Genomic DNA, 20,093 nt, shown 5'->3' with positions numbered 1-20,093 from the left:
GTCTCTCTTTACAGAACTAACTTTTCTCAAAGTGATGCCTTCCAGCTATGTTGGACTACAATGCTGATAGATCCCAAGTAAATTGATCATTGTTTATATTTGATGAAACTTCCTCAGGTTAAGAAAGGATAATCTAGGCTATCCAAACAAATAAAGAATCCTTAAATGGACATCTTTTTAAACTGTCAATAGTAAAAAGAATAGTTTTTCCTTTCCTTTCTATTCTCTATCCCAAGAAAAATCCAACCTCAGTTCATCACTGCTCCCCCTGGTGATGCACATATATCAATTATCAAGCAGCACACAAGAATTAAAAACCAATGATTTATTGGTTAATTGTTATTAAAAAGCAGGAGGCCTGTACATCACACAGGGCTCTCCTGGGGACATCAGTGAACTGATGCAAACATCTTACAAACTCTTTTTGATTTCAAAATAAAGATTATTTTTATTTGTTCAGCCCAGCTGAATATTAGCAACAATAATCATCAGTTTTTGAAAAAAAAGCCCAGGGCTTCCTAATACAATCACACAAACTTAGTTATGAAAAAAATAGATATCTATGTACATTATATAAACATATACATATATATATATATAACATATAAATTAAGAGCAAGAAGAAGCTATTCATAAAGAAAGTTGTAGCACTTTCTAGGGAAAATGTTCTTCCTTTCTAGACCAACATGTACTCAATCAGCTGGAGAAGAGTCAGATCTGTGACGACTAAACCTTGCTCTTTGGATTGATGTGAAATCCATAATAATCTCAGGTTTACTGTTGCCAATTTTCTGCCTGTTAAACAGGAGCATTTGCTGGTAAACAGTCAGTTGTTGGATGGGAAGCTACATGTCCACCTGGCCCTCCAAAGTGTCTTATCAGTCTTATCAGCATTCCTGGGTTATGGTAGAACAGTGTCAGAACAGTGTCTCAGTTTCCCACAAATAGCTGACCACAGCATTCACCTTCAATCTGCAGATTACTTGATGTTTTGGGAATGGCCCTCCGGGAATAGCCAAGAACACCATGTTCCTTCTGCCTCAGTGAGCTTTGCGCACAGTCTTAGACAGCCGAAGGCATTGTAATCCTAATTCAGAGTTGGAGGCTGCCAAATTCCCATTGCAACAAAATAATAACGGTTCACAATAACCTACTTGAGCCAAAATATCAGCTGTAATTGGCTGAACTCCCTTCTGGGAGCCAGCATACACACTTTGCCCCATGTAGGGCTGGAGTTTTAACACACTGCTTCAGACAGCAGTTTAATAGTTCTGGGCCGGGCCAATCCATTGTCCTCAGAGGTGGGCCTCCAAGTAAGAGTGGGCCAGCTTCAAGTCCACGTGAGGCTCTTATAGCTGTTTAGCTCTGGTCTTGCACCTCTTCCTCCTTCCAACCACTGGAGTTTTTCCCAAACTTGTACACAAGTCTCCGGCCGTCCACACGTTCCAGAATTTCCCGTTTGTAGTAATACCTGAGACAAGAGATAGTAAAGACTTTTAAAAAGAGCCTCGAGGATGAAGCCCAACCCCAGCCCCCCAAAATCAAGGCCAAACATTTTTAAATGTTTCATGACAAATGAAGATTTGAGTCAGATTTCCATAATACAAATGCTTGCAATTTATTATTGCGTAAATTGCAATTTTTGGTGACCAGGCTTTTATTTTGTTTAGTTTTGGCTGGGGAGGGGTAAGTGACTGGGACAGTGCTGTAATTACACCAGCAGAGAACATAGGATCTGGATTTCTGTCCCTTTCCCCAAAGTTTGGGTTTATTTTTTTAAAAAAGGTAATAGATATGCTCAGCTGATCTAAGATGTAGCTTTCCACTCCATTCTGAGGATCTGAATAGCTATAATCTAAGGGAGTCCCATCACAACAGCATCTGCTCATATCTTCACCCTGTTACCTCTTCATTCTATCCCCTTACTAAGAATTGCAGTGCTTATTTTTGTCAACTTTGTTGATGTTTTTTTCCTCAGGCAAACCATTTGGTAGTCCTCCATTTACAACAGTTCATTTAATGATCATTTAAAGTTACGATGTCACCGAAAAAAAGTGACTTACAACCGTTTTTTCATACTTATGACTCTTGCAATATTCTCATGATCATGAGATTAAAATCCAGATGCTTGGCCACTGATTCATATTTATGACACTTGCAATGTCCTTGGATCATGTGATCACCTTTTGGGCTCTTCTGACAAGCAAAATCACTGGAGGCGCCAAATTCACTTAACAACTATGTTACCAACTTAACAACTGCAGTGATTCATTTAACAACTAAAGTCATAAAATGGGAGGAAAATTCACTTAAGATCTGTCTCACTTAGCAGCAGAAATTTAGGGCTCAATTGGGGTTTGTATGTTGAGGACTATTTTAACAAAATAGTTAATGAGCTATTGATCTTTAAGTTTTAGGAAATTGTTTGCTTTTAATTTCTTGTGATTCTCTTTTAATCTTTTAAAATAATTAATATGTCTGCTGCAGAGTGATATGACCTTTTTGCAATTATGAAGATTATTGTTCAGTATGTAAAAAATAATAATGATAGATACCTCATGGCCCGGCTGAGTTTCTCGTAGGTCATGCTAGTATTTTTTTTCTTTTGTCCCCAGAGCTGGGCTACAGCCTCTGATCTCAGGAATTTGAAAATGCCTTCTCGACGGTCTTCCCACTTCAGCAAACCCTCATTCAGCTCGGGATGAATTAGGATGTCCCGAATAAATTCCCACAGGTGGATTCCTCTTGGTGCTGGTTATGAAAAAGAAAGCAAGACAGGTAAATCATTTGTCTGTCCAAATGACACTGCAAGTGGAAAAGGTTTCCAAACTGGGCACAAAAGATTATGCACTAGGGCTATGGAATAACTGCATAAGAAAATGTAAAATGTGTATCTGAGAAACCTCTATACCTCCAAGGAGACAAAAGGTAATCAGACAACTGAGGTGCTTTTAATTTGTTTAGAAGACAAGGAACTATAATACAAAATGACATAATTCAAGCATTGTGCAGTTGATCAGTGTTTAAATTCCCTGTCCCACTCTGGCATATCTGGCAAGCATACTATCACCAGTAAAGCTATTATATTTCTGCATCTATCTTAAAGGACCAAATAAGTGAGTTGCCTCAGAACTTGAAATTAGCAGGCCAACGTATGTAAGTCAAGCAAGATAACAAGATTTTAAATATCATCTTCTTACTGCACCAAACAGCATAGAATCTGAGCAAGAAATGCATGGACAAATTTGGGTTGCATTCACTAGCCAGATATCATGAACCCATATATTGTACGATATCCACTTACAGTGTTTGTTCTTTTTAGTCTCCAGGCAGTCTCTGCTGTCCTTGCTAATCTTCCGTGGTCGCCCCCTTTTCCTTTTCTTGAGATCTTCTTTCTTATAATCTGCACAGTGCCATGTAGAGGGGCAGAAAAAAAAGACGCACTTGAAAACTTTTTGCCCCAATATTTTACATTCCTTTAACTACCATATGTGAACTTGAAAGTTCAAGCATGTTTCCTAGAAGACAGTATGACAAACCAGAGCCAGAATCTATTCCCAACATAAATTTGAGAGATCAGGTCCTGATCCCTTACCCCATTATAACATCCTGGCCAAGTGGTTTGTTTACCCTTGGGTAAATAGAATGTGTACATTTATGCACAGTCAACATCTCAGCTACAATGTAAACAGAGCTTATTTCTAGACAGGAGCAATTGGGGGGGGGGGAGTTTTTTAAAAGTTAAGATGATGGCCATACATTTAAAAGGGGTGCTGTTTTCATTCATCATCTGGTTATGGCCACCATCTGTTTCTAAACCAACATTTTCCATCCAGGTAATCTAAGAATAGGGGACAAGTCTCATTACCTCATGGTTTCCATTATTCTATTCTATTTAACTGACAGGAAGGATTTTGGTTACGTTTTTGTGCTTTAAAAAAAACAAAAACTACTCTACATTTCTTTAAAATGGAATTGCAATAGAATCCTCCAAAATCAGAAAGCACTCAATCAGCCGGCTGGGGAATTCTGGGAGCTGAAGTCCACAAGTCTTAAAATTCCCAAGTTTGGACCCCCCCCTTTCTCTAGACCAATTGCTCTCCTACTTTGATTAAACTATAACAGAACAGAGTTGGAAGGGACAACATGAGAACAACTAGAAAGCAATTGTGTGTTAACTTTCTCTTAAAACAGAAACCTTCCATAAAAAGCTGTAGTCTTTGATGTTTCACAGGTTACAAATGAGGAAATTATATTTCCCCCCTCCTTTTGGCAAGTTCCCCATTGAAAATTAAATCACCATTCTCCATCCCAAGGGGGCAAGCTATGGGCCTCCATATTGTTTTTCTCCAAGGAAAAAAGGGCCACCAATGCCTCATTCTAAGTATAAAAACAAAACAAAACAAGTAGCCCTTATTCCGATCCTTAGAACTACAGCCTTCAATAACTTCTTTTTATTTTAAAAGAAAGGGGCTGGGATAGGAGAAAGATACAAATAAGTTATATGTAGTTGCATTTGAAGTGCAGAACAATTATTGTCTGTTTGGATTTTCGAAGTCAATTCTATTTATGTATGTGACATCTCATTGCATTGCTTCTGACCCTTTTTCCTTTAGCAGTGTCACTGGCATTTGATTTGGTCTCCTGATTGTATTGTAGTAGTAATTTCCCAAAACTACAGACTACTGCTGCTGTTGACTAGTTGAAGGGGGTTTGTATTATAAGATAATATTTCTGGAATATTCAGAATTTGATTTTGATTTTAAATGCTTAGTGCTCAAAATTTATAAGGATTTATTTATTCTCATATCTAAATATAGCAATGGTATGTTATTTCTGTTCACACAATAATGAAAGAATAGACTCTGCATATGTGTAGATTACTCTATTACTTTGCACTGATATTCAGCTCTAACATTTTATGGAATTAATCTATCGGACATCTATGATTCTATTCATTTTTTCTCTTCATGTTTCTTCTGTTTTTATTTGTTTTCATCCTCTATTGTCTATTCTTCCTGCCCTTTTGTCTTCTTCCTCTCTGTCTTTGAAGATGCTAGCCATTCTACTGGCAAAATAGCTAGCAACGAAAGTATTCATTTCAAGCATATCTGAAATCCTGTTGATCAGCTTGAATCTTAACTCACCATCAGAAAAAATGCAGTGCTTTATGTCTATGGGATCAAGATCTAGATCACTTCCACCGGAGTCCTGAGATTGAGGGCTCTGAGACATTGTCCCTGGGGAGAAAGGAAAAGAAATTGAAATCTCTACTCTAGATACTAGCTCTGGAAATCAAGCATGATTGTCAAATGTTCTGAATCCTGAGGATTTATTTATTTACTCAAAAGACTTATTTTTACTATTAGCCCGCTTCTAGAACTTAGATATTTCTGATATTAGGTACAAATATCCCTCCTCATAAATAAAATCATTAACAAATTGCAATCTCTTTATATGAGTAAATTTGATGGGAAGTTGGATCTATTAGAGCTAAAAGGCTTCCTGTGACAGCTAAGCAGAGGTAGTATCATGCAGGTTCTGACTGGTTCGCCTGAACCCATAGCAGAAATCGTGGGTAGCCCGCCCACCCATCCCAGCGCTACAGCATCCCATATAGGCCCTTTTTAAAGGCAAAGCACATGCGCAGAAGGCGGAGCACATGCATGGATATGTGTGCTCACATTTCCAAAACAGTAGGGAAGGTAAGTGATTACCACCTTGGCAACTAAGCTACACCCTGCAGGAGGCAAAGGACACCAGCAATTTGGGGAACATACAGTACCTGCTAGAGATGCGGAGCTGTCTGGTGACATGGCTCCAGAGATGTAGCCAAGATCTGGCTGTGAAAAAATGGTTGCTAATTTCATTTCCTCCAGATAGTCCTGACTGCATGAGTTGCCCAATTCTAAAAAGAGTGAGAGAGAAAAAAATTGAGGGTTAATCACATTCATAAAACCAGATGTAAACAAACAGATATAACAGGGAACCATTGCAGGACAGAGCAGCCATTTGTTATCTTCTCACCTAAAGTACCGGATTCCAGAAGGGCCTCCTGGGATAAATCATCAGGCCTCAGCACTGACATGATCCAGCCAAGTTCATCTAAAACAGACCAAAAAAAGGGTGTGGGAAAGAAAAATACGTTATTTCTTAATTATAAACCAAGTGCTTCTTAGATAAACTAAGAGTTGCATTGTTTTCGTTATAGGGAAGTTAAATAAAGTAGGGGCACTGTTTTTTCTGGAAATTTAGATTTCCTCCTGATAAATAATGATTAATTGGGGACACGTACCAGGCACTCTATTCTTGTAGATGACTAATGTCTGCTTTCTGGACTGTTTCACTTTTCATTGTAATGTGTTGCCTTTGTAGTAATACAACCTGCGGTCACTTCATTTAGCACCTGAGCTTTCCCTCTCTCCTGCTATGAATATCATTTAAAAAGGTTTCATTGTATACTATAAATCTAAGGATGGGGATGGGGCCAGACACCAGGATGAAGCCAATAAGAAAAGGTAGCAATCGCTATTAGTCCAGAGTACATTCACAGCCTCTTCCCTTCCTAAAGAATATCTTGCTTCAGGGAAATAGATTGGTTTAATATAGGACACTAATCCATTATGAGATTTGTTATGTTTTGTAAAAAATGGTTTATGGCTTAAAGTGATGTTCAGTCATGTGTTAGGAACCCATAATTCAGCAAATCTTAATTTACAGTGAGGCATGGACATTGGCATTTAGTTTTACCCTTAACAACCCACCTCGTTTTCTCAATTTTTACATTTCTGCCTCATAAAGTGGGGAGTAGAGGAGAGGAATCCCAATGCATGTCTGCCTTGAAAGGAGAGGGGGACACCAACACGTACCAGTCTCATGCAAGCGGTCGTATAACTCATCCCCAAGGGGCCCAAAGATAAGTCCCAGCTGATCCCGTGTGTATTGGCAAAGGGTGTAGCCGTCCATGTTGCAGCAAGAGAAATCTATGGCACTGGCATCATACTTGTTCTTCTCCACATGATAGCTGATCCACTCCAGCACCTGAGACCTGCTCCAGCTGTGTGGCATCTCACCAAACCATGTTGGTTTGCCTGAGAAAGGAGAGGCAGGAGGGGAGGAGGGGGAGAAGAGTGGGTTTAGTTGAGCAGGTGATTGCTTTGTTAGTGCCAGCCCAGCCCTTGGAACTCTGCTGCCTGAGCTAAACAGGGTGCGGCCAGTTCATTTACGCACAGGATTTATCTTGCTTAGTCACTGTGGTTGGGTTAACACGTACACCTGTCACCTGTTCCCTTATCTCTGAACATGCCCCTCCTAGCTGGAATGAGGTCATTTAGGGCAGCAACTTCTCAGCACTCTGTGCAGCCACCCATGCCTCCATTAGAATACTGTACACAATCAACAACCACAGTATTGGTGGCGCTGCTCAGTGCTCCAGTGGCCCTTGAGTTACACAAGGCTGCGTGTATAGCTTTTCACAGGTAGGAAAAGCAGTATAGGCAATCCTCGACTTACAAAAGTTCATTGAGTGACCGTTCAAAGTTCACAACAGCACTGGAAAAAGTGACTTATGACCGTTTTTCAATTATGACCTTTGCAGCATCTCTATGATCAAAATTCAGGTGCTTGGCAACTGGTTCATAATTATGACAGTTGCTGTGTCCCTTTTGCGACCTTCTGACAAGCAAAATCAATGGGGAAGCCAGATTCACTTAACAAACAGGTTACTAACTTATCAACTGCGATGATTCACTTAACAACTGAAGAAAGAAAGGTTGCAAAATGGGGCAAAACTCCCTTAACAAATGTCTCACTTAGCATCAGAAGTTTTGGGCTTAATTGTGGTTGTAAGTAGAGGACTACCTATATAGAGCTATTACAACTGGTCTTTTGACTCTGCAAGGTTTTAAACTAACCTTCCCCAACCTGTGGCCTCTAGTTCATCATAATAATTTGCATAGAATATGACCCTTTGAGAGCGGTATGCAATGAAATGGTTAAAGAACTTATTCAAATTCCCCAAGTATTGAAATCCATTGGCTACAGAAACTTAGGCTCCAAGGCTAATAAAATAGAATTCCAAAATCCATTCTAGATATAAGATGCCCTCTTTTTAATTTTATTCAGTTGCCTATTTGCCTTGCGCACCCATCAGATTAAGGACAGCTACCTGTTGTCTCAGTTGCCATGTTTGCGTTATTTAGAACAAGTGATATGTTGTCATCTTCAACAAGGTGGGTTAGTAGATCAGGGTCTGGTGGGGCCTCCTCTGGCTGGTACATGGCACTGAAATAATTAGAGATGAGGTTGCTGATTTCACAAGATCCCGCCATGGAATTTTCTGTCAGAAAATTGAAACTGTTAGATTTGGACCAAAGGGGAGAACACAATAAGCATGGGGGAGCATGAATCACCTGCATTTTTTCTTCTTTTAACATTTTGCATATATTTGTTTTGCAATGGAAACTCCTGGCTCCTAGTTCTTCTTCATATTTTCTGCAATCTTTCAAGCCCTTGCATTGTCTCACCCAAACTAATGCCCCCTAGATAAGATCCGCCACAAGGCCCATCACACTGCATTCCAAATGAGTGGAACTTCTAATCAAGCAATTTTAGAAATCACCAAGTACTGAACAGCTATCCTAATGGGCAGGATCTTTCCAGAAATATCCAAAAGGAAGCCTTCTCACAGGAGGACAAAGAGGTTCTAGACAAAGAGGTCTGTCAACAAATCCAAATATATCGCAACTCTCATTTTACCAGTGTTTTAACTTATTTTTTCCCTTGGAGAAGCCACAGAAATAACTTTTCACTTGCATTCCATCCCATTTCCATCCCATTCCTTAGATTTGGCTAATAGAGCAACAACATAAAAGAGGGGCGGGAAGACAATTATCACTTCAAAAGTTCTTTAATAATATGAACTGTGTATGTGTGTGTGAATGTTTAGCACACATTACATGAGAAATAACCTCTAAGCATGCTACCTGTTTTGTTATCAGACAGCCTACATTCAACAATCCTCTTATCCAATTTAAATAATTCTCCATTTATCTGAGAAAAGGTTCTGATTTCTCCGAAATGAATTATTTCTTGAACTTCACTCACTTCAAATTAAACTTTTCAGGCATTATCATTTATCACTTGCTAATCCCTCCCCCACTTTTCATCGTGCTTATAGTCTTCAAGAGTTCCAGGTCAGATGGGAGCTCTATTCCTTTAGAGCCATAGAGCAAAATTGAAAATATATCAAGTATAGAAGAAAATTGCCAGAGAAACTAGCCACAACCTATCCTTCCTTTGCCAGAAAATTGCAAATTGCTTGATGATATAACACTAAACCACTAGATATTTTTCTGGATGCTTCTCAACCTAACCATCCAAAGACATTGTGCAGCTATTCCATCATTGTTGTTCACTCTCCTCCCACCCCCCAAAAAACCAGTGGCAAAACATAGGAGGATTACCAGGCAAAGGTTCAAATTCTACTCCCCCTCCCTATACATTTCCAGGAATCAAGAGAGGCTGATGATGCGGGGGGGGGGGGGGGGGGGCAGGGGGTAACCTTTGCCTGAAAGCATCATCTGAGTCCATAGAAACAGAAAAAACTGACTGTCTGGAGCAGGAAAAAAGCTTCTTTGATCAGTCATGTTGGTTCCACCGCCAGATAATCAAATACATTGCTAAGCTCATGAACTGATCATGCCCTCAGTATCTTTTCTGAAGCTTGTGGACTAGAACAGGGCTCTATGCAGGCATCAAATAAGGAACTAAATAAAATGCACTTCAGATGCTGCTGAACAAGAACGGAGTTGAATACCGAGCAGACACAGCTATTCTACATCCATCCTTCTGCTCACCCACAAAACGAATATAACCATCTTCCTTTTGTACCTACCAGGCAGGTGCTGCAGCAGCGTTTAATCCACACAGTAGTCGGTTAAGAGAGTGTTCAGTTGCTCCTGCTCACCTGTGCCCTGGTATTTGTGATCCCCTCCTGAGTATAACTCAGCCCCTCCCCATCGCTGGGCCTTTATAGGGCGCCTCTCCTGTAACATGATCTCCGCCTCTAGGGGAATTCCAAGCACAGGTACTCAACTCCCGCCTAGGGAATTTGCATATTGTGCCACCTGGGTCAATGCCAGCCTACCTTGCCGGGAAATCTGGGCAGATAGTTTAATCATTACCAGAGAAGTCCTGGACAGGGCCTATGCCAGTTTCACTCAGCACGATGTTTTTTCTACCTTTCCTATCTCTTGTGTTTGTTTGCTCATCAAAGCAGTAAACCACCCTGCTTTTCCCCTGCCCTGCTAAGAATAGAGCTATATAAATGGTTTGATAGGGGCAGCTACGTGCTGTCATTCCGGTGGAGGGTATCAGATAGGGTTTGAAGGTGACAGACACACCATTATAGATCAGGAATGGCCAAATTCATAGATGAATATGGCTCACAAGGCTACTCTCTCCTGTGTAAGAATCCCTCGCAGTCAAATGCTGAAGTCAAAGTTTTTCCAGCACACCAAGCAACACTTATGTCCTCTGGTGTGCTGCTTTCCATAACAAATCTAGCTTTTTGGTTAGGGACACAACAATATTTTGTCAGTGTCAAGGATGCAATTATAAGTACATGTACCTGGAAATAATTCCAATGGAATATGATTAAACTGATTTTATGTTAGCTATATATAGAATTAGGGCATGCTATTTAATGGGAATAATGGGGTTTCAGTAAGTTGAAACTAAGTCCCATTCCTATGCAATTAGTGGCATATATACCCTTAAGGTAAAGGTTCCCCTGACACATATGTGCTAGTTGTTCCCGACTCTAGGGGGCGGTGCTCATCTCCATTTCAAAGGCAAAGAGCCAGCGCTGTCCAAAGACATCTCCGTGGTCATGTGGCCAGCATGACTAAACGCCAAAGGTGCACAGAACACTGTTATCTTCCCACCAAAGGTGGTTCCTATTTTTTCTACTTGCATTTTTACCTGCTTTGGATCTGCTAGGTTGGCAGAAGCTAGGACAAGTAATGAGAGCTCACTCCATAACCCGGCACTAGGGATTCGAACCGCCCAACTGCCGACTTTTCTGATCAACAAGCTCAGGGTCTTAGCCACTGAGCTACTGTGTCCATAATAATGTTATGATTATTTAATGAGATTGCAAGTGCCAATGACTCCAAGAGGTCTTACTTCCTAATGAATGTTGTCAAAAGTCTGGATTGATTTCATGCTGGATTTCTAACCCCTATATCCCCCCCCCCCTATTGTTCAAGAAGAAAAAGGCAAGTATGGAAGACATTTGTGCCACTGTAGGAGATAAATCAAATATCTGCATGAAGAGGCAAAATCCAGAGAGATAGGTTTGTGTAATTAGTTGTAACATATATAAAAGCAACTGCTGTGGCATTATAATATATTGCAGCACAGAGTTTATTCCAAATGAAATCACTTTTTATCTGCTTTGAACTAAGCAGGATTGGATCTAGTTAGTGTTTGAACAGAAGACTGTGGAGGTGAACAAAATGTCCTAAAGAGAAGGAGTTTCAAAGCACTTCTACATTATTGTCCGCAAAATGATTGGATATGTCTATGAAGTCATCAGGTAGCAAGGTCAACTTAAGGAAGATTTTATTTGAGCTATCTACGCCATCGAAAACCAAATAGAGGTGAGGTTTATGGATTTCCCAGGCAGATTAGCCTACCCCCTACATGGTTGGAAACAGGAAATAGGATTAAATGTGAGGGGTTTTTTCCCTGATTCAACCCAGCTTACCCCATAGATATAGGAAGATATAGACATACGTAGCTGGGAGAGTAACTTGGTGCTTATTCTTTGCTGTACCACTGCCCCCTTCTGTCATCACAGGCAAGACTGCAGAATGTTTTTTCCAAGTGACATAAGGAAGTTTTTAGCCCATACTGCCTTATACAGTCAGGCTAGGAAATGTGGGAGAAGTTTTTTGAAATCAACAAAAGCACGTTCTAATCCGTGGAGATTTCAAATTGACCCAACAAGTTAGAGACGGGCAAAAGGCAGTTAAGCATTCCTTGTAAAAACAGCCACAACTTCACTGAATTTCAGGGGATTAATTCTCTTTGTACATGGACTTGTCTCACAGCTGTGTGAGATTGTGGTAAACTAGATAAACGTCTTGTCACCGAAAGCTGGTATTAATGGGCAAACTCTGCATTCATAGCAGCTATGGTTTGGTGGAAACTGAGACAGCCCACCAACTTGCCTAGCTGGCTGAGCGACTGGCAATGCACACGCCACACCCTATTGACGTCAAGCGGAGAATGTTGCTTGGCAAGAGGGTTGCCCCAGTGCTCTGGTGCCACTGCGCAGGCAACAGGTCACACAGGGCAGCTCTTCCATGTGATTCTTAACAAAAACATTCTTCTTAACAAAAGTGATAAGTGAAACAGATCTATATCTCTGCTGATCCCTAGGCAGTTCCTTTGGATTAAAGGCAAGAAGATGTTAACTTCTCTATCACGTTTAACCTCACGACTGGATCACCAGTCGGTTATGGTGGGATAACCTGGTGGGATGTGGGACTTTGGCAACTCCATATAGTAAGCAAACATTAATCACCTAGATCAGGGGTGTCCAAACTTGGGAACTTTAAGACTTATGACAAAACTTGGGAACTTTAAGACTAGTCCACAAGTCTTAAAGTTCCCAAGTTTGGACACTCCTGACCTAGATAGTTTAAAGTCATAAGGGGAAAAGCTTGACCTCTTGACTTAGTCTAGAAGTCATGATGATTGAGTCAAAAGAATCACATGGGTGAGTGGAAGGGCTTAATATCTTTTATACTAAATACAGATAGCCCTTGACGTACAAGCACAGTTGAACTTCAAATTTACGTTGCTAAGTGAGATAGTTGTTAAATGGGTTTGGCCCCATTTTACAACATTTCTTACTATAGTTATTAAATGAATCACTGTAGTTGTTAATAACAGTTGTTCAGTGAATCTGGCTTCCCTATTGACTTCGCTTGTCAGAAGGTTGCAAAAGGTGATCACATGACCCCGGGCCACTGCCACCGGCATAAATATGAGCCAGTTGCCAAGCATCTGGATTTGATCACATGACCATGGGGATGTTGCAATGGTCATAAGCATGAAAAATGGTCATAAGTCCCTTTTTTCAGTGCTGTTGTAACTTCAAATATTTACTAAACAAACTGTTGTAAGTCAAGGACTTATGATCTAGTAATATCCATGCATACAATATAAACCTAATTTTGGCTGGTGGAAGATTTTATTAGTAATGAAGAAATCTTTGGATTTGCAGAAACTGTTAACTTCATCTTCTGCTTTCTTGGCAAGGAAAGCAATCCACCTATGTCCTTGCCTACATATTGCTTGCATGTTTCAGCAATTTCAGATTGAACTTGACCATAAAAATTGTCAACTTCCTTTTCCTGGGCACCAGTGATTAGAGTATAAATTTGAGTTACCATCATATTAAATAGTTGGCTGCAAAAGTCAGATCTAAATTATTTGGTCATTAACTGCATTGTAACAAAGTTTACCTTTACCAAAAGGTTACCAATATACCTTTGCTATATCGTTTCTGAGTATGAAAGTGTGCTGTTCTTCGTTTTCATGTTCCACTGTGACCTTCTGAATGGAAGTGTCCAATTCCAGGCCATCTCAATTTGCCGATGCCTAAGATATCAATCTGTATTCAATTCATTTCACCTTTCACTGTGTTGAGTTTTTCCATATTGATGCTTCTTAGGTTCTATCTCCCTACTGTAATTCTGTGTTTGCAGCCTCTCGTTTTCTTTTCCTCCATGGCAAAATCAGCAACTAGATGTTGTGAAGGCCTTTATCTAACCACATCCTAAACATGATCAGTACACAACTCCTCAGTTCTTTTTTAATAGCATGCTGAATGCCACTCAAACTGAGTGGCCCATAATTTAGCACTGTATCATCAATCGCTTTATACTGCCTATCCAGGTAGTCTTCTTGGTAAAATATAGTTTACCACTGCTTTCTCCTGAGCAGTATGAAATGATGCTTTGGCTATTATCACTCAAATAATCATCCACTTCCAGCTGGTCCTGAAAAAAATGTGTCTTTTTGCTTTAACTGGGCAGGTGGGATTTCCTTTGCACCTTAGGTGACCCTGCTGGGAGCATCTACTCTTGTATGCATTTTATTCATCTCTTCCAGGAACACGCTCCTCCTACCATGATGAGGAGGTATAGCAGAACCTGAGTGCAAGAGGTCATTAAAGTACCTGACTTTTTCAGGCCTATCCGGAAGCTTGAAAAAGATGCTCTGGTTTTTAAATTCTACAATAACTTTAATGAGTGATTTCCTTAAAGCAGAGGCATCTTTTTAGGTTTGCTTGAAAAATGCCTGAAGATGTGGCTGCTTTTAAATAAGTGCTATGCTTCTGCTTATGAAACATTGAAAATGCTTTTGAATAATTTGTTATTATAGACAATTAGTAAACATAAAGAAGTGAGATCAACAAGACATATTTGGTTTAAAAATGGCTCTGAAAACATTCTTAGTATAAATTGAGAACAGTTGCTCAGTGATATGCCTCATTATAAGCCAACACTTTATGAAGTACATCTCTCTTTGTGTGGATATTTTTTATTTACCCCCAAACCATTTCAATGTCAAATTATTAAAGGCATCAGTGGTGGATTTCAATTTTTTTTAGAACCTCTTCTGTAGGTGTGGCCTGCTTTATGGCAGTGACTTGCCGGCCATGTGACCGGGTGGGAGTGGCTTGCCAGCCATGTGACTGGTGGGCATGGCCAACTTGTGAAATGTAGTGAAACTCACTTAACAACGCTCTTGCTTAGCAACCAAAATGTTGGCTCAGAAACTCTGGCATTTGAAGCACGCAAGTCTTAAAGCTGTCAAGTTACAAGACCCTTGCACTCCTAAACCTTTAGAAAAAAAACCCCGGGGGTGTTCAAACTTGACAACTCCCAGAATTCCTCTTCTTGCTCTTCATCTTGATGATGTGCAGACGGGGTGGGGGGGGGAGCTGGAACCGGTTCTAAACAGCACTGTAGATTTGTGGAACCTCTTCTATAGAAGAGGTTAGAACTGGCAGGAACCCACCCCTGCATCTCATAATAAATTGTCAAACATTGTCCAAAAGGAGTTGGAAATGTGATCGTGTTCTAGGAACATTTCATCATGCCTGTTGGATATGTAAAAAAGCCAAAAAGTTCTGGATTCAAACACATACAATAACTGAGATTTTAAAGATTAATATAAAAAATTAAAACCAGAGGTTTTCCTTTTGGAACTGATAGACGAACAATTGGGGGAAAAAAAGGGATGGAACTTTGTTTTTTTTATTTTTGGCTTATTTCTTCTTTTCTGTCTCTCCCGCCCCCCCCCCCCTTCTTTACTTTATTCCAGTGTTTCTCAACCTTGGCGACTTTAAGTCCTGTGGACTTCAACTCCCAGAACTTAAAGTCTCCAAGGTTGAGAAACACTGTTTTATTCTATAATAGTTTCTGTTAGTTTTTATACTTAAAAAAATAATAATACAATTATATTTTTTTTAAAAATTAAATTGCCATGAGGCTGCCTACATCCTGATTTATGATGGCTGCTGTTTTAGAATTCTTTGCCCTAACCATGGCCTGTGCTGGGAAACAGGGACACCAGTTCAAGTAGGCCTTGCGCTCATTGGTGGTTGGCCTACTTTACACTAAGGCCTTCTTTGACTTTAGTATAAACCTTTACACACTACTAAATCTTAGAAGGGCCCAGTCTTTGTTTCAGAGCGCCAGTTTTGGCTAGTGGTTAAGGCACCAGGTTAGAAACCAGGGAACTATGAATTCTAGTTCTGCCTTAGGCATCAAATCCAGCTAGGTAACTTTTCACCAGTTACTGTCTCTCAACCCAAGTCATTTCATAGGGTTGATGTTATATTAGAATATTAGGAATGTTTGTCACCCTGCGTTATTTATAAAAATAATAAAGATAAATTTAAACAAGCTAAAAAAGAAAGCAGGAATACCCTGGCATCAGGGTAAGTTGTCTTGAATCTCTTAGCTTTCCTTTGTTTTCAGTTGGCTGTGTTGGATACAGAGAATGGCAGGATTTGCTGCATAAATCATAACCTGGGAATAAGGCAAGGCCAGTGTTATGGATAGAGTTTAAAAATGGGTTTGCCAGTCAATTCTGGAATTGTTACAAATAGTGCAGAAATATTTTAATGTTTCGCTTAAGATCGACTAGCAATCAGAGTATACTGAGAATATATTAAAAACACAATTCTTCCCTATTTCTTAGGGTGGAGAGTATGTTATATTGTAGAAATGTGTTTATTAAATTTCTAACTTGCATGATCCCAGTCAAACCAGCACATGATGCTTAATTTGTAAAAAGCTGCAAGGAAAGACAAACGTAAAATGCTATGAGTCTTGGTAACCAGGCATGTGATGATGTATTTTTCCATTTATTTTCAAGTACAGCTGCCATCTTTGGCTGTGGAATCAATTTTTGCAGTTCTGTGAACTTCTGCAGAAATCCAATGCAAACTTTTTCAAAACAGGAACTAGCTTCCTGTTGCAATTACTGTAGTTGTACTCTTTCAGATTCATAAGTGGCCCTACAAAGAGATTTTTCTGCATAAATATGACACTTCTCTATTTTAGGCTGTGAATAACATGAGTAACGGCACAGAAATCTGATTGTTTTCTCATTAAACCTTTTCAAATGTACACTCTTATGACATGGAAGTTCTTTATTCAACATGGATGACCAAATTACACTATTATGTAGAACCTCTGGTCTTCCTGAAAGTGCTTTGCTACAAAGCCCAGCATTCCTCACTTTAAAATTGCTGGATCTGTCAACAGCTATAGTTCAAGAACGTATGGTGTTTGAAATATTTTGCACATTCAAAATAGAGCTAACTAAAAACTATGATATTAAAACCAAATAGCAATTTCAAGATAGTTGTAAATCAGTAGAACCTGTTTCAGAGAAAAATGTTTTGTAAACTGGGAGGATTATAATGAAATATACTAGGTTTTTTTTTTCCTGAAATCAAAAGTATGATATTTGCATAATTACACAGACACAGCAGATTCACTTTTGTTATTGTTTTTGAAGCTGCCATTGATGAGCCCAGCTTTATAGGAATAAATACTATCTATCTATCTATCTATCTATCTATCTATCTATCTATCTATCTATCTATCTATCTATCTATCTATCATCTATCTATCTATCTATCTATCTATCTATCATCTATCTATCTATCATCATCATCTATCTATCTTCTATGGAGTTACACTGGATCATCTGTTATGGGAGAATCTGCAAAGCAACATTCTTGACTCAGAACTCATATCAAATATCTTGTCAATCCTTGTTGATGAAGACTTGGATTTTTTTTACAAGTTGGCACCGAAGTCCAATTGCAAAATCAAGCAATGTGTTTATTTTGTACACTTAACAGTTCCATAGGCTCACTGAACTAAGTGATTCTCAACATTTTTATTAAATTACATCAGTCAGATAAGTCAAAACAAATCATACCTGCAGACAGAACCTGAATTACCACATCAGAAGACAAGCTGCCTTTCAACTCTGATATGACAAGGCAGATTTGGATCACTTATGCAGAATTATAAAAGGGAAAAAAAAGTGTACAGGCCAAAACCAGGACTATGGCTGGGCATCCTACATGCTTCCCTACTTCAGAATCTTACTTCGATTAATCATTCTTGTTTGTTAGTATCTAGTGTGCCTTCTAGCTTATTACCACTTAATTTAAATATCTAAATTTTTGTTTTCGGTCGGCTCATCACTAACAAATAAACATTACTCTGGGTGTGTATAATTGTAAGCCGCCCAGAGTTACCCTGTGGTACGATGGGCAACAATACATTTTATAAATAAATAAAACAACAGATATTGTTGCTCTGATTGTATTTTTGTATTGCAAGAAAACTAGCCTATATCACTCTATTGCTTCTTGTATTAGAAGAACAAGCAATGAAATGGTGGAGTCATATGTTCACTTTTTGCCATGTATTTTTGTACCATGGGATATGGCAAATCAACACCCTTTCATCACAGTGGTCATGCTAGAATGATTTTTAGTCTTTCATAATGTCCTTAGTGATTCTTGCAAGACATATAGTTGTGAAATACACTGAAATGTACCCAGCTTTGTTCCAGTAGCCCTATTTTTGTCTTTGTTGTTTTTTTAAAGCCCAAGGTTTTCTGTTCTCAAAATTTACTTACAGGCATATTTAAGGATCCGAGGACTTGAGGATTTAAGAAGGCCGATTTTTCACAGGGGCCGGTAAGCTTCAAATATCTGCATGTTAAAAGTCCCATTTCTGAGAGTCACAATGCCATACTTAACACTGACTACTGTATGGGCACATTAAAGAAGGAAGTGACAGATAATCCTTGTCTCTAAAGTCTGAAATGTTTAGCATTTAAATTTCAATATTTTGGAACTGACCAAAAATACTACTTTCACTTCAGTATATTAGTCTTCAGACCCACAGGAAAAAAAAGAAAAGAAAAAAGGAAGACCATCTACTTTGAAAGCATCTACTGCCACCTTCTGTACAATAAAGAAAAAACAGGAAATGTCCATTTTGTGTTCTCACACATTGAACAGAACAATGGATATATAAAAAGGCCATTTTTAACCAGGTTTGGCGTGACTGAAAATTCCTAGGTCTGGGAAACATATACATACAGAGACCAAGCCATAATGATACATCTTTTGTACTGTCACTGTACCAGTCACTGTGACTTATGAAAAATATTTTATGGTTTAACCTGTTGGGAAAATATACAGCCGATACAGCTTTTAAATAAACCATAATTAAAACAAAATGCCACATGAGCTCTTAGGATTCTTTCCCTATCTGCATGCATAACCGAGAGAGGGGGGGAGGAAGAGGGGGGGAGGGAGAGAGGGAGAGAGAGCAAGCAACCTTCCAAAGACCTCCAAAATTTTGCTGCCTAACACAGTACTATCATAGTAGCCAAGTCAGCCAAGTTCTTTTGGCAATGGATGGAGTTTTTTTGGGTGATGAACCTATCCACAAATAGGTTTTCCCTATTTGGCAGGAAAAATATAATATTGACAAATCAAATAACAATTTGCTGCCCTTTAATGAAGCCTCCAATCTGTTGCCAAGGCAGCTTCCCGTAGTAGAGACGCCCTGAGAGATAAAAGTCATGTGAAGGGATAGCATACTAATGGGAAACAAATATTGAACCAATGCATAGATGATTGCAGCTCCCTGGCAGCTTAATGTCAGGGTAAATGATTGTTGATAGCTGCCTTGAAAGAGAGGTTTTAGCATACATGGTTAAGGAATGAGGTTTGGATACAATTGTTTCTTCTTACCCGGGAATCTGTCTTCTTCTCCCTGGGGAGTTCTCGCTCCTTCCATTTTGTCTGCCAATGGTTGTAGTAGCTGGCAGATGGCGTCTGACCCTTTTCAAGACAAACCTCTTTATAAACTGCAAAGAACTAAAATTAAATAGAAACAAATGCAGCTACTGGGAAATTAGTTCAGGCTTTGCTCAGTCACACAAGGGAGGTAATTTCCTGCCTCACCCCATAGGTAGTTGTGGTCGCAACTACGAAAGAACTGCAGAGACTAGAGGAAAACCGCAAGAGGCACATGGCCTGCTCCATCGTGTGGTCACCAGTTCATGGCAGAGCTGGGTGGAGGGAGTGGTAGTGAGGAAGGAAATAAATAAGATTTATTTTAGAGCCTACCCTTCTAATCTATAGTTCCTCTAGTTAAAATGGGAAATGGTTGGTCCAATATCTGCAAAACAATGGAACAACTGACATTAAAGCAAATTCTGAATATGCTCTTGCAAAAATATTTTAATGGGTGATGGGATATGATTTTATTCTTCTATTTTTACCTTATTATACTAACTAAGTTTCCAGATGAGTTGGGTAAAAATTCCATTATTTGTAGCCAGCCAGACCATAATGGAAGACGGTTGTATTCCCAACCTTTTGGAGGACATGAGACTGCACTCTTTAAAGCAAGTTAATTGTTTGATATTAGATAAAAACATTAATGTCTATAAATCATAAA

The 20,093-nt window shown here is 39.3% G+C and overlaps 1 protein-coding gene across 2 annotated transcripts; it reads right to left on the bottom strand.

Annotated features, from left to right (window-relative positions):
* Nucleotides 1-310: 310 nt before the first annotated feature.
* On the bottom strand, nucleotides 311-19,582 carry ELF3 (E74 like ETS transcription factor 3). 2 transcript variants are annotated; one of them, XM_032219028.1, is made up of 9 exons: nucleotides 19,382-19,582; nucleotides 8,168-8,338; nucleotides 6,870-7,091; nucleotides 6,028-6,105; nucleotides 5,786-5,908; nucleotides 5,148-5,240; nucleotides 3,305-3,403; nucleotides 2,556-2,751; nucleotides 311-1,471 (listed from the first exon to the last, which is right to left on the bottom strand). In XM_032219028.1, exons 1-9 carry the CDS (start codon nucleotides 19,425-19,427, stop codon nucleotides 1,360-1,362), a joined length of 1,140 nt encoding a protein of 379 aa, XP_032074919.1. In that variant the 5' UTR covers nucleotides 19,428-19,582; the 3' UTR covers nucleotides 311-1,359. The 2 variants fall into 2 exon arrangements, with proteins under 2 accessions (XP_032074919.1, XP_032074920.1); XM_032219029.1 differs by lacking the exon at nucleotides 19,382-19,582 and adding an exon at nucleotides 9,896-9,986.
* Nucleotides 19,583-20,093: the final 511 nt, after the last annotated feature.

This window comes from Thamnophis elegans, chromosome 5 (genome assembly GCF_009769535.1).
Source record: "Thamnophis elegans isolate rThaEle1 chromosome 5, rThaEle1.pri, whole genome shotgun sequence".
NCBI classification, from domain to species: Eukaryota; Metazoa; Chordata; class Lepidosauria; order Squamata; family Colubridae; genus Thamnophis; species Thamnophis elegans.
Note: the sequence above shows the minus strand (reverse complement) of the source record. Positions and strands in the feature narration are given on the sequence as shown.